Raw genomic sequence first — 14,203 nt, forward strand, 5'->3', positions numbered from 1 at the left:
CCCCTCTCAAAGTATCTTACTGCAAGCATTGCTTTCAGATCTTGGTGGAACACTGGTATCTGAAACCAGGGAATCAAAACAGTAGGTAAGGGGGAGACTCTTGTATACTTACTCGTATTTCAGTGCCAAATTGTTTCAATTGCTGTAGTTTTAAGTCTTGACATAAAGTAATTTTTCCATTTCCCCCCATTTTAAAAAAACGGCTATTTTATGTCCTTTTAAAGGTGATTTAAGGGCCTCCCTGGAGGCTTAGGGGTAAAGTCTCAGCATTATCACCACAGTGACCCGAGTTTGATCTCTGGTCAGCTGACCCACAGAGAGCATAACAGAATATAGTTATTCTTATTGAGCAGAATGTAGTTTACTGTCCTCACCACTCAGAGTCCTCCCCAGTCTTGTTCACTGCTTCCCTCAACAGTAAACCCAAGTTCTGTAGATCCATCTGTTCTGCTCCCCACTCTGTCTCTGGTGAGCCCCTGCCCGCCTCACCTCTAGCCTACACCCGGTTCTTCTACACATAAATGAACAAACCTTAAAAAAAAAAAAAAGTGAGTTAAGCCTCTTTACATTTTTTATGTTTTGGCATTTGTTATTGATAAGGTTAACTGAAATATAATATGCATATCCTAAATTTCAAATAGCATTACACAAGGTTATCCACTCTTTGAGACAAGTTTATCCACTATTTGAGATGCCTTATTGAGAATCTGTAACTTAAACAGGCCTAACAATACAAACACTTACCAGAGAAATGTCTTTTTCTATTTATTGAAATAATTAAATGACCAGTTGTAATATTTTAAAATATACATTAAAAGATTAACTTTAAAAATGAAAATGTAGTAAAATTACAGAATTATACAATAGGTAAAAATACATTAACTGTGCACTGTCAAGACTATATAAAAATATTTATGAAACTGTTTAAAAATGCAATGCCTATTCTTTGGTTAAAATTTGAAATGTTTATAATCTTTAAAATAAGGAAGTTGTAAAGAACAGCTTTTCACATTTTTAACAGTCCAAGGAGAATGATTCCATTTTCTGTGTTATTACTTTCTTGTCTTTTCTAACACCCATTCAATCACCTAGGGGGAAAAACAAAATTATGGTGTATTTCTAGTAAAAACACAAGTGAAAAAGATACTGTTAAAACTCAACAAAATGATAAAAAATTATAAATAAAAAATAACATCAATATCTTAAAACACATTTTATTTTCTAACTGAATACTTTTTGCTAAATTTCCACTGCAGAATATAGTTAACTGTCCTCACCAGTCAAAATGAAGATTCTGCTCTATTTTTTCACCTTTATTTGATTATATGTCTTTAAAGAGTTACTAGAAAGGAATTAAGCCAAATGTTGAAACAACTAGATGGATTAATTTTTCCAGTTCTTTGGATTATTTTTCTTTCTTAGCATTATTTTAGAAAAGCTGTGGTTAACAAAGCAACCTCTTAATACTATTAAATATTCTACTTGATTAAGTCTGAAATTAAGTACTTTAAAGAGTATTCACAGGGACAGAGTTGAAAAGACCACTCACTAATTCTTACCGCATCTATAACATTATCACAATTACCCTGAGATAAATAGAATATAGTTTTTTGAGAATAACTTACCTGTTTAACATTTTTGTTTGCTGTTTTCTTCATTTCTTCAAATAAACCCCTTGAAGTTTTAAGATCCTAAACATAGCAAAAGACAGAATTTTACAATTCCTACATACAGAGAGCAAGTCATTCTGAAACCAGTCTCAGTTTACCCTGTCTCACTCTCCAGTGTCCCTGTGATCAGGGAAGCACAGTGAGTCCTCCCCTGACACGTCAGTAGAGTCTTGTAAATTATGACTTTAAACAAAATAACACATAACAGTTCCTCAGTTAACGTGACACTGTTCAACACCAACCATGATCTTTATTTTTTCACCAACATCACAAAGAAACATCATATATGAAAAGACATTACTTGAGGACTTGCTGTATTACAATCAAAGCAACAGCTTTTAATTTTGCTTGATCCTGGAATACCAACATACTCTAACCAAAACACAAGCACACAGACATGAGTCCATGTCATGCTAACCCCACATTTCCAAGTAACACTGCAGAAATCTATGCCCAACCCTGACAACAATGAGATCTACTGATGTTTCATATTAAGAATATATAATTTGCATTCACATTACAGATAAATATCTCTTTTCTGTCTCTTCTTTTTAAATATTTCACTCCACCAAAGAAAGGATGACATAGGAAACAAATACCTGACTTTTAAAAAAATTAATGATTATATAATAATTACAAAGTATTTTAAAAAATGATTTTTAACAAAAGCAGTCCTCTCCTGCACCTTCAAGTTATATTCCATAAAGGCAGTTCTTGTAGGTGCTTCTTATTTATACACCTTCATATTTCTAAATAATATGCATTTACTGCTCCTTTGTGATTTAACAATTTTAGACAGTGAACACTGGTATCAGTTTTAACATACCAACTGAGGAGGTCTCTGACTCCTCCACCTCCCTTCCCTTCCTCTCAATCTACCTCCTTTCTCTTCCTCTCAATAAAATTGCACCACAATTTTTGATCAGTAAATGAACAGTCTTTGCATTATTATACGTAGATAGAGTTCAATCCTGAGGTGAAGAATGTTCTGTGGTTTTAATTTATGTTTCAGCTAAGTGTTATGTTTATCTTGTAGTTAAACCACATTTGCTTACTTTTCCATGTATATAATTCTTCAACCTTCCATTCCCACCAAACACTATAAAAGACTGATTAAAGGTTCAACAAAGTTTTTGCAAATACTTAAAATGTACTGGATAATATTTTTTTTTTAGTTGTTTTTTCATTTGGAGATCGTTTCCCCAAAACCTACCCCAGCTTAGTCTAAGCTCCTGTTAGGTATTATTCTTGTTTTACTTCTTGACTCAGTCTCTTCTGCTAATCTTAATTTTCTCACAGATTCTTCAAAAGGGTTCATAAATGACAAACTTTCAGACTTTCCATGTCTGAAAGTACCTTTATTGAATCCTCATATCTATCTGGATTCTGGCTCAGTTATGAAGTCCTGGATAAATCACTTTCCCTCAAAACTTGAGCAAACATCCTAGTGTACAGAGCTCCTTACTGTGGAGAAATCCAATGACATGCTAATTCTTGATTCTATATTTGTGAACTAGTTGCTCCCCTGGGAAGCATTAAGGAAAGCTCTCTCCACACCAGGGCTGGAAAATGGCGTTACTTATTGCTGGACTGTCCATTCACTGAGCTGGACATGCTGTGTCTTTTTTAGCAAGGGCCTATGTGCTTCAGTTCTGGAAGACTTTGTTATATTTTTAGTAAGCTTCTCTCCTCTATTCTCTATTTTTTGCACCTCCTATTATTAACAAAGTAGAGATCTTCTGGATTAATCCTCCCATTTTCTTATGGTGTACTGAATGTTTTTGTCATTTGGTTTTAATTTCTTAATTCACCTGTTCAGTCTTTCTGCTGAATTGCTTTTACATCAATTTTAAGAAGCATTCATGTTCTACATAGTTTTTAAAGAGAGCATCCTTTTCCAATTCCATGGGTGAAATTATCTTTTTTCTGAGAAAATTATAGTGCTCACGAAGTTTCCACAGCATTCTGTTCCTTCAGAGCTCCCTTTACTCCTTTAGGTTTTGGTGGCTCTTGTATTAGAAGTTTTTCTTTATCTGTCCAGTCCCCAAAAAATGAAATACTAAAAACCTTTTTAGAAGCTCTATCTATGTAGAGCTTGTTCTCTGGTGACCTTAAAAGACAGGGTAACGAGGAGACTAGAGCTTTTTGACTGTGGCCTCCGCTTTTTTATTTTTCCCAGTGACTATGTCCTGTGTTGTCACAGAAGGGTGGGGAAAGAAATGGGGAAAGGACACTCAGAGCATTTCAGTCTGTAGATTTTGTTTAGCACCCCTCTTTGCCACCTGACACCTTGTCCCTGTTTCCCATGAAACCCGGGGTGTCCAATCCTGAGCAGACGGTATCAGAAGTGGTCTGACTCTCACGGGAAGTCTACTCGGCAAGCATCAGGGCTGGAACTTCTTTCACTCTGCTGTTCCATGCTTCCATGTGGTTATTTTTTGATTCATCAATGTACTGTAAGCATGTCTATACTTTTCCTTCCTCTTTTCATTGTGTTTGATGTTTTTCTTAAGAGATCTTTGAAAACAGGAGGAACTAAATGCATGTGATCATTTTATGATTTTTAAGCAGAAATCCACATATAAATGAGAGTCAAATCAGAAACTCTTGAGGCTTCAAATAATCAATCACAAAGTTTTAGAAAAATTTCATGTGATCTGCTCGTTGTCTTACAACTAAGTGATATGTATCCAAAATTAGATATGGGTTGGTGTGAAAATCTAGTAATCTTTTCACTATATAGTAAAATTACTAATTAGTTATACAGGCTTTGAAATTATTATCAACTTAGGAAAATACTGAAGATACTAGTTAAAATGCAACTTTCTCTATATGATGACTAACATCAAATATAAAAGTTTACTCAAATTTTTCTATCTCCATTTTTTGAAAAATCTAGCCACAAGTGATAAAGCTAGCAGTATAAAAATACTCAAAATAGGCCCTCCCTGGTGGTGCAGCGGGTTAAAGCACTGCACTAAGAAGCTGAAACCACTTCTGCATGAGTCTGATTCCCGCTTGCCCCGGAGGTGACCACATGGCGTGGCAGACCTCTCCTGACCCACCCACTGCTCCCCTCAGCAGTGTACTTCGTTGATCTGCCTGTTCTGCTCCCCACTCTGTCTCTGGTGAAGTCGTTCACCACCCCTGAGTCTCTGGCCTGTACCCCAGTTCTGTATGCACAAAATAAATAAATCTTTAAAAAAAAAAAATACTCAAAATAATTTTGGGTCAAACAAGAACATTAAACATGATATAGCTTTTATCCTGAGTAGAGAAGACAAAATACCTTTAAATAGAACTTCGAGATCTCAAAGAGACGCTGGCTGCAGGCAGTGAAACATTCATGAGCCTCAGGAATACTGTGTTTCTCCAGGGTTTTAGTAACGACTTCATTCAATATCTGGAATAGAACATAACATATGACTATTTCTTACAAAAGGTAAAAACACTTCATTTCAGCTTTAGAGCTCGATTCTGTAAATTACACAATCACTTAGCTGTACTAAAGAAAGAAGCTCATTAAGACAAAACAATTGAGAAGGGACCTGTACAATTTATGTGCTTAAACGTGTCCTGGGACAATATCTGTTAACAGGAAATGAGTGCAATATATTAAAGAGAAGAATTCAATTGCTGACTTGTGAACTGAATTCTGAATGTAAAAGTTATGCACAGCAGTGTCATAATATAAATGTGTATTTGGGTTTTTTTTTTTATGGGAAAAAAAATCAGACATAGAAAAGTAGAATGAATTTGATTTTGTAACAAACCCTTACCTGAATATACCTATTAACCAGCTCCAAGGATGATCAATTTATATATAATCCCCCCAGATTACTTTAAAACAAATTATAGATACCATTTTCTTTCTTTTTTTTTTAAAGGAAATTGATTTTTTTAAAGATTTATTTATTTATGCATATAGAGCTGGAATACAGGCCAGAGGTGCAGGGGCGGTGAGAGGATTCACCACAGACAGAGTGGGGAGCAGAACAGGCAGAATAGCGAAGTACACTGCTAAGGGGAGCAGTGGGTGAGACAGGAAAGGACTGGGCACGATGTTTATCACCTCCAGGAGGGGGACTGAACTCACACTGAAGCAGCTGCGGCTAGTTTGCAGTGCTGCGTCCTAACCCGTTGCGCCACCAAGGAGGGCCTACATGCTGTCTTATTTCATTCCTAACATTTCTACATATACATTTCAAATGCATCAAAAAAGGACTTTCTTCTTTTATGGAATTAAGAAATGGAAAATAAATTTTTACCCGTGTGTGCTTCTGTGATCTTGATTCCTTTATTTGTCTCGATGTTTTTGCTTCGGGTACATTTTTTTGTCTTAAGCTGGCTTTTGGAATGACCTTGGGAGTTTCAGCACTAAGAACCGGACAAAGCTTAGGTAGCGACTGCTCTGCCTGTGACCTTCTGGATGTCCCTGCATGGCGAGGCTTTACACTGCCACTTGTCTGAGGAAGAATGGAGTCCAGACTTTCTGATTTCACAAGTCTACCATGAGGAATATATCAAAAATGTAAATTAGGCAAATCAACAAGGAGATTCATCCTGAATTACAACTAAGAGTCACTGAAACATAATTGAAGAAGAACAAATTTTCTTGCTAGTATGCCTTAAACAAGCCATCACTATAATAAAGTTGCTTCTGTAGTTCTTCAGATAAATGAGGAGATGGAGAAGGTGGTGAGTACCCAAAATTCCAGCTAAGAAAGGAAGTAACAAACAATATTACTGCATCCCTCCCACCAACTTGTAATTTCTCAAATCAACTCTGGCCCACAGCTATTGCCACCTACAGTTCCAATACTCATCTGCTAAGCATGTACACTTTTCAGTTAGATAATTTCATGAAGAAACGACCACCCACACTTATTATACCCCAAACCCACCTGTTCAAAATAAATGATAGTTAAATACAAGTAAAACTATCGAACTGACTCTTGATTTTCTCTCTCTGAAATGCTTACATAGGCTTCCCTGAAGATATTAATTTTTCCTTTTACAAAATAGGGTCTTCCAGCCTCCACTCTGCTAACCCATAGCTCACAGTGCACTTTTTTCAGGAAGATCTTTATCATATTTCAATCACAGCTCAGACATAAGAAATAATGTCACAAAATACAAAATACATGAATTTTGTAAAGACTTCATGAAATAATTTAGTTAGTCCATATCAGGGTAAGAGTATTTTAGTATTTTTAACTGTTCAAGAGATTTTAAAGTTTTGATATGACATATTTCATTTTAAAAGTTTTAAATACAATGAAAATTTAAGGCTTGCTTTCGATACCAAAAACCTAAATTTTGTAAAGGTTCTAAAGATTTGTATATTTACTAGGAATTAGTCTTTTTCTTACAAAGTTAATTTACGATCAAGAATTTACAAATTTCACTGGCAGAAAAAAGCATGTAGGAAAGCTTTACATAATGTATTTTTACTATGTAGGACTTCACACTGTATTTTATATGAAACACATGGTTCTTAAGTGGCGCCTCACTGACCTTCTTGCTCAAGGGGCCACTGTAGGCAGGACACACAGGAGGAGGAAAGGGAGCACTGAGAAGAACTGCCACCCCCACCACCCTCTTAGACAGAGCAGGCCACTCTACTGGATAAGCTGTCTAGTGTTCCTTAGCTTAAATATGCTCCAGCCACCTGAGTTAATGGACTATAATATCAGCATATAAAGCAAGAAACAGTGTGTTTTTTCCAAGTCATTTCTTTTTATAAGCATAGTCATCAACTGCTCACAGTACAAACAATATTCCTGATATGAAGGATTTAATCTAACATATATGCAGAGGGCAACTTAAAATATTAAAGCCATTTAATATGAACAACCCCCCAAAACTCACCCTACCCATAAAAGTACTATTGTCAAGATATTATTTTTATGCACTTAATATATCACCTTTTGCTAGGATAAATGCCGTTCAGATCTTTTGATCTCCTTTTTAATCGGGACCCTTCAGTTCTGAGTTCACTTTGTAGAGCTTCTCCATCAGGGACACTACCCGGCTCTGACAAGACTGCAGGAGACTGAAGAGGGCTCAATACGGCAGGCACAGGAAAAGTTTCTCTGGTGCAAGTGGTTTGCGTTTCATAACGAATGAGGCGAGACTGAAGTTCAGAAAATCCCCCATCTCTTTCTAATGCTTTCCGGTCATCCAAGCAATATCTAAAAGAGAGAAAGAAAGATCATTACAATCAAAGTTTGCAGGACAGCGATGAGCTTTTCCCTGCCAATGAGAAAAAAGCAAAATATATACTTAAAGGTTCCCAGTAATAGTTGGCAGGTTGAATGAATAGCCAACTTCTCCCACAAGTTCAGTTTTTCCCAGGCTGCTAGATGACAAGGCAAAAGATTAAAAAATATGAAGTACACCCTGATTCCTTTTTGACTGTTTCTAGGCACAGATTAAACTAATCCTCTGGCTTATTTTCAAAATAACACAGTTCCTGCTTTAATACATTTTAAAACTCTATCAACCTCTGATTTCTCAGCCCGGCTGATATGTAACAATGTGAAATGCTCACTTCTGTTAGAAAAGGCAAGTTTACTTTCAACACAAAGATTAAAAGTATATAAAGGCATGCTAAACTGACTCACCAAATTCAGCTCAGAACTTTGCAAATTTCTTCTGTGAAATTTACTTCCCACGTTATTGACTGATTGACAAGATTTTCCTTCAAACACATCGGCTGTCTCTATGCAGTGGGTTTCTAGCTAAACCTGACTCAAGAAGTCAGTGAGATGTTAGCTCAGTGAACTGCTTCTGGATTTAAATCCTGTGTTGTTATATAAAACAAATTGGAATGAAAGGGAAATCACCTAGAGGCTATGTAACCTTAGAAAACACTTCACTTTCTTCCCTTTCTACAACCTCACTAAGGAAACACACGTGGTTTCACACATGTGATGGCAGGACTAAAAAAATAAACACTTTTCTCTATTATCTCTACTTTTAAAGTTTTAAAATAAGATGCTCTCTATAAAATCAGATCTTTATTGCAAACTCAACTCCTGCAGAACACATCATTACCTAACATCTGATGGAGGTTTTTCAGGACTATTTTTTTCTTCAAGACACACACTTAATTTCAAAGCATACAGGCCAAGGAGCCAGATTTCCTGGACTTAAATTTGGTCCCAACACTAGTTGTGTGAGTTTGAACAAATCATTAAACTTTATGTTTCTATTGCCTTGTCTGTAAAATACAATTTATAGCACTTATCTCAAAGAGTTACAGTGCAGGTTTTTTGAATGTGCACATGTGAGCTTTCCAAATCAGCATCATCGTTAACATCATCATCAGGTTTACTTTCTAACCATAGCACCTCTTTTCATTTGCTGACAATGTGGAAATAACTAGGATTTAAACATGGAGACTTCAGAGCAAACTTCAACCATTTCCTTATACTCTCTCTTCTGTAAAGTGTAAGAATGACCTTATTCAGGGATAAACCCTGGCTGGATACTAGGATAATCTGCAGTTTTTCAGAATTACATGCCCAGCTTCTGACTTTAGGACCAGGTTGAGAACCGATATTTTTGGATTTTTTTTTAAATAGTTTTCAAGGAGTTTCTAAAAGTATACCTCGAACTAAAAGAAGAAAAAAAAAAAAATCCCTGCTCTAATCCAATAAGGTTAATTTAACAGGGGAGCAAGTGGGAACCCTAAGTCAGAATGTTAACTGGTGGCAGAGCAGTCACTGGGACCTAGGTGTCTCCAGTCTCTTGTTATTTTTTTTTTTAGTCTGTTGTTTAATGAAACAAATATACTTAATATGTTTAATGAAACAAATATTAAAAATCAGCAGCAGGGTCCTCCCTGATGGCGCAGCGGATTAAAGCACTGCACTGAGAAGCTAAAGCCACTTCCGCATGAGTTCGATCCCCGCCTGCCCCAGAGGTGACCACATGGCTCGACAGACCTCTCCTGCCTGCCCGCTGCTCCCCTCAGCAGTGTACTTCATCAGTCTGCCCGTTCTGCTCCCCACTCTGTCTCTGGTCAATCCTCTCACTGCCCCTGCACCTCTGGCCTGTACCCCAGTTTTGTATGCACAAATAAATCTTTAAAAAATCAGCAGCAACCCTAAGGATTACTGATAAGTCCTATGTCTGTAGCAGGCAATTGATAGAATCTAGAGTGAAACTAAGAATTATGAATGTGAAGAAAAGTTTTAGGTAAGAGGCAATGGCATGCCTGATCATTCTATGGGAATTTCTGAGGGAAAAAAAAAATGTATATTTTGACTTTAAATTACTATTTTCCCTACTTCAAGATTCAGATTCAAAGATGCAGAATTTTCCTTCTAGTTTTAATCTCTTGATAACAGCTGTTCATAATGCTACCCCTTCAAATGAATTATGAGCACTGTGCCTGTTGACTTTGATTACTATTTAAAATGTTTTCAATTATACTGTGATCTGTCCTTGAAACGGGTTTCTCTACAATTAAAGCAGCAGAGGCAAAGTAGCATGGATAAATTTCATACTAGTGTAGTTAATGTGCATTGTTGGATGAGTGACTACAGTTCCTATTTTCTTGCAAAATATATAACTTAACGTTCTGTACATCCAAAGGCAAGAAAAAATGCCTATGAGATTATGAAGCTATTTTGTATTACAAACATAAAAAAAGGCAAGATACTTACTGCCTATCACACCAAGCAATGCCACCGAAGGCTGGTGAGACTGCCAAGTCTCTTGGAATAGATGAAAGAAATTTCAAAGCCACCAGAGACTGGTGTGACCAACCGATTATCACAGTTTGACAGAAAAGTTTAATTTGTGTTGAGGAAAAATATAGTGCATCTTACAGTCACTAGTATCCTTCATTCCAGGATAGGACAGATAAGTGGAGGAAAAAAGAAATTAAGCCACCAGTAGATGTATTTTACTTTGCTTGAAGAAAACACTTATTTGATGAGTCCTATATTTTTGCCAAATATTCCTTACATTAGAATAGAGGAAAAACCAGACAACTCTAAAGGTTTAGAGCAACACAGGAAGAGAGAACTTTCTTTGCAGTTTCCTATTAACTTTAAAATTGCACCTAAGATTGCTTCTACTCCACATTCGGTATTGATTATAAGCAGACCCCACACTACACAGCCAAATCTTGACAAAAGCATGTTTCCGTATTTGCTCTGCTCACCTCTTGCATTTTCCTTAGTCTGATCTCAATGCCCCCAACTTAATGAGCATAATTCTCATGTAATGAAGAAAACAGACCCACGGCTAGATTTGCTTAACGGCTTATAGGCTTAGGTAAGTCAAGTTATCCCTCTATGATAAATGGGACTCTCATAATATTCCATTGCATAAATGAATCTAAAGTGTTATGTAGCTTTAGGCTTACCAGGAAATAGTACTCAAGTAACTCTTAGTATTGTGACAGATGATCATGAAAAATATTATCCTTTACAATTCTACATACTTTATGTACTATTAATATTTTCTGTAGTAAACTAAAAACAGAGGGAATGTACAGGGGCATTAGAATCAAAACAACTGAAAATAATTGGTGAAAATAATTAAAAAATATATAATGGATATGTCTGTCATCAGTTAGAAAAGTTACAGATTATTTCATTTAAATCAGTGCTTCAGGGCTGAAGAAAAGAAAAACGTATTTCATTCATGGGGTCAATATTTTGCCATGTAGCTATTACTAATATGCTAGTGGTATTCATTATTGTCTTGTACACATTCTACATGGAGAAATTTTTAAAAATTGATAGGAGAGTACTGTTTAGAATAGAGAGGTAGAAAAATTAAAAGCAAACAAAAACTTGCTTTTGAAAAAAGTAAAACTGCAACTTGGAAATAATGAAATGAATTGCTGTTTTTTATTATAAACTTTTCTAAAATGTTTAATTTCTAGGTCTTTAATAAAAATCAAAAGGGGAAGAAGTAAAAAAATTATATATAAAAGCCCCAAACTGGAAACAGTCCAAATTTTATATCTCTATATCTATATCTATATCTATATCTATCTATCTAAAGAAGTTCCAAATATCTATCTATCGATCTATCTATCTATCTATCTATCTATCTATCTATCTATCTATCTATCTATCTATCTATCTAAAGAAGTTCCAAATAACTTTAAGGAAAATTGAAAACAGATATGAAGAAATATTTGTAATCATTACACAAAGTATACAGAGCTAAATAAAGATTTTATTTAGCAAATCAAGACTACTTGGGAAATACCTGACTTTTGATGTTAAAGAAAAACATTACTTTCTCAAACAAGAAGTTATTTCCTTAAATATCAGAAATGAAAAGCCTAAACAAGTGGCATTTCTTATCTCTTTATGATTCAGTAGTTACTCTGAGCTGCCAACTGCTAACAAAACAATTTGATAGTCTTATCTGAACCACTTAGATTTAAATTAGTATTCATTTTGCATTTCTTCAAAGATGATTCACTATTGCATGTTTTAGTTCCTATTGCTCATTTAAAGTCCTCAGATTCTTATTGCAAATGTTTTTGTTTTTTTTTCCCCACACTCAGACAGACGTTTAATGTTGCAATTTGTTGTTTCTTGATACTACTGAGTTTTGCTTTGTAGAGATACACCAATTTGTTTATTCTCCTATTGATGTACAAAGCTGTTTCCAGTTTGGAGCTTTTATGATTAAAATCACACTACACATTCTTATAAAGTATTTGTGTGGAGTTGTTTTTTCATTTCTTTTAGGCAAATACCCAGTATTAGAATTGCTGAGCCATGTTTAGGTTTACAAGAATCTGCCAGATCCTTTTCTAAAACAGATGGAACATTTCAAATTCTCAACAATGTCTGAGAGTTTTGATTGTTTTATATACTTACCAATATTCTATGGCAACACAGAATTTTATTTTATGAACCTACTTAATTTATTTAACCAAGCCCCTAAAGCTTGGATATTATTTTCAATCTTTCTCATTTTAACTAACTATAAAAACTGTTTCACAAAATCTGTCAGTGTACATCACTAATATTTTCATTAAGTTATAGCAATCAAATATTATAAACATTTGTAATTTTTTTCCATTCTACTTTTTCTGCTAAGATTACTTCCAGTACTTACGTCTTTACCCAATACTTTTTCACTGTGCTTAAAATTGAAAGTCACTATTTTAAAGGGAAATTATGATTTTGATATGTAGTTCATTACTGGTCACTTTACAACTCCTACTACTTCTAATAGCATTTCAAATATCTTCTCTGCAAAACAAAAATAACCAAAAAAAAAAAACCAAGCCCAAAATATTCTTAGGTCTCCTTTTCATTACATATAACTCTTAAATTCTTCAGTTTTCCTTGTTTTAATTCATTGACTAGAACATGTAGAACATCTTACATCCTATTTTATTGGAAGATAATTTGCTATTGAAAATTAAGTAACTGAACATTTTGAATGTAGTGTCAAACTTTATGTGAAGATTCTTTAAATGAAATCCTACTTAAATACAACAAGGATTCTAAATACCTTTGGAATGACCTCTGGGTGCTCCTGTTTCTCTAAATTGCATCATCACTTACTCTATGTACCGCAGCAAGAAACACCAAAGAAATTCTTACCTCTTTTTCTCATTTCCAACAACTAATTCATTTTATAAGTTCTTTACCTAGCTTTTAAGTTTGTATCCCCCTTCCTATTTTCATTGCCTTCATGCTATTTTAGTCCCTCAACATCTCTTGCCTGAAATACTTCAATACAATTTATCAAAAAAACAATAAGGTTTCACCAATGACACAAACCTAAAAACATACGTTTTCACACCTTAATATAAAGGTTTTTCACTGCTTCAAAAATAAAACACGAACCTCCCTGTCATCACAACAGTCATATTTGGGACTTAAACCACCTTTCAAATTTGGTCTCATTACAATATACTTATATAACTATTTCAGAAACAAAAATGTTCTTCCTCTTCCTAAAATCTGTAACTCTATACCTCATTCCTCCCCTATATTCTTTCTTGCCAGATGAAAGGTGAGTTTGTGTATGTGTTGCTTTGTTTTTTCTTTTTTGTCTTTATATGTCAATTTCTATCATTTTGTTAGTCACCCCTCATAGTCACATTGAACTACAACGACAACATGCAAGAGAGCAAAATGTAAAGAAAAAAACTTACTCAATTCCATGATAGTGACATTCCGAAGCTTTTTCAAAAGGTAAAACCCGAAGTTTCCGAGGACTAAGTTCTGGTGTCAGAACAAAAGTCTTTTCCCTGAAACAAAAAGTTTTTCATTGTATTTAAGGTTTAAGTGACAAAGAGATAGCTCAATTAAGTATCTAACACTGTAAATCTGACTTCCTCTTCCACAGCAAAATCTTATAAGGGATAAAAGATAAATACACCAGAAGCATGTGAAGGAAATTAAGCAGGGTTAGGCCTTACATTATGTCACTTAAATTTTCTGGGACTTTTAAGTTTTCAAAATTAGAATGTGACAAAACTATTTGGAGAAATCGTAATTCAAGAACGGCGAGTGATTTGCAATGTGAAATTA

The 14,203-nt window shown here is 34.9% G+C and overlaps 1 protein-coding gene across 1 annotated transcript in view; it reads right to left on the reverse strand.

The window, feature by feature from the left end:
• Positions 1-1,052: 1,052 nt before the first annotated feature.
• The window catches only part of MTBP (MDM2 binding protein), a 52,710-nt gene continuing 39,559 nt past the window's right edge, over positions 1,053-14,203 (reverse strand). Inside the window, exons 17-22 of the mRNA XM_004679995.1 lie at positions 13,825-13,920; positions 7,598-7,864; positions 5,939-6,176; positions 4,960-5,073; positions 1,626-1,691; positions 1,053-1,088 (exon numbers count right to left, since the gene is read on the reverse strand). Of these exons, the coding sequence (XP_004680052.1) occupies positions 1,053-1,088; positions 1,626-1,691; positions 4,960-5,073; positions 5,939-6,176; positions 7,598-7,864; positions 13,825-13,920 (817 nt within the window). The remainder of the gene's footprint in view (positions 1,089-1,625; positions 1,692-4,959; positions 5,074-5,938; positions 6,177-7,597; positions 7,865-13,824; positions 13,921-14,203) is intronic.

The sequence above is a fragment of the Condylura cristata genome, unplaced genomic scaffold (assembly GCF_000260355.1).
Source record: "Condylura cristata isolate star-nosed mole 26May11 unplaced genomic scaffold, ConCri1.0 scaffold00009, whole genome shotgun sequence".
NCBI lineage: Eukaryota > Metazoa > Chordata > Mammalia > Eulipotyphla > Talpidae > Condylura > Condylura cristata.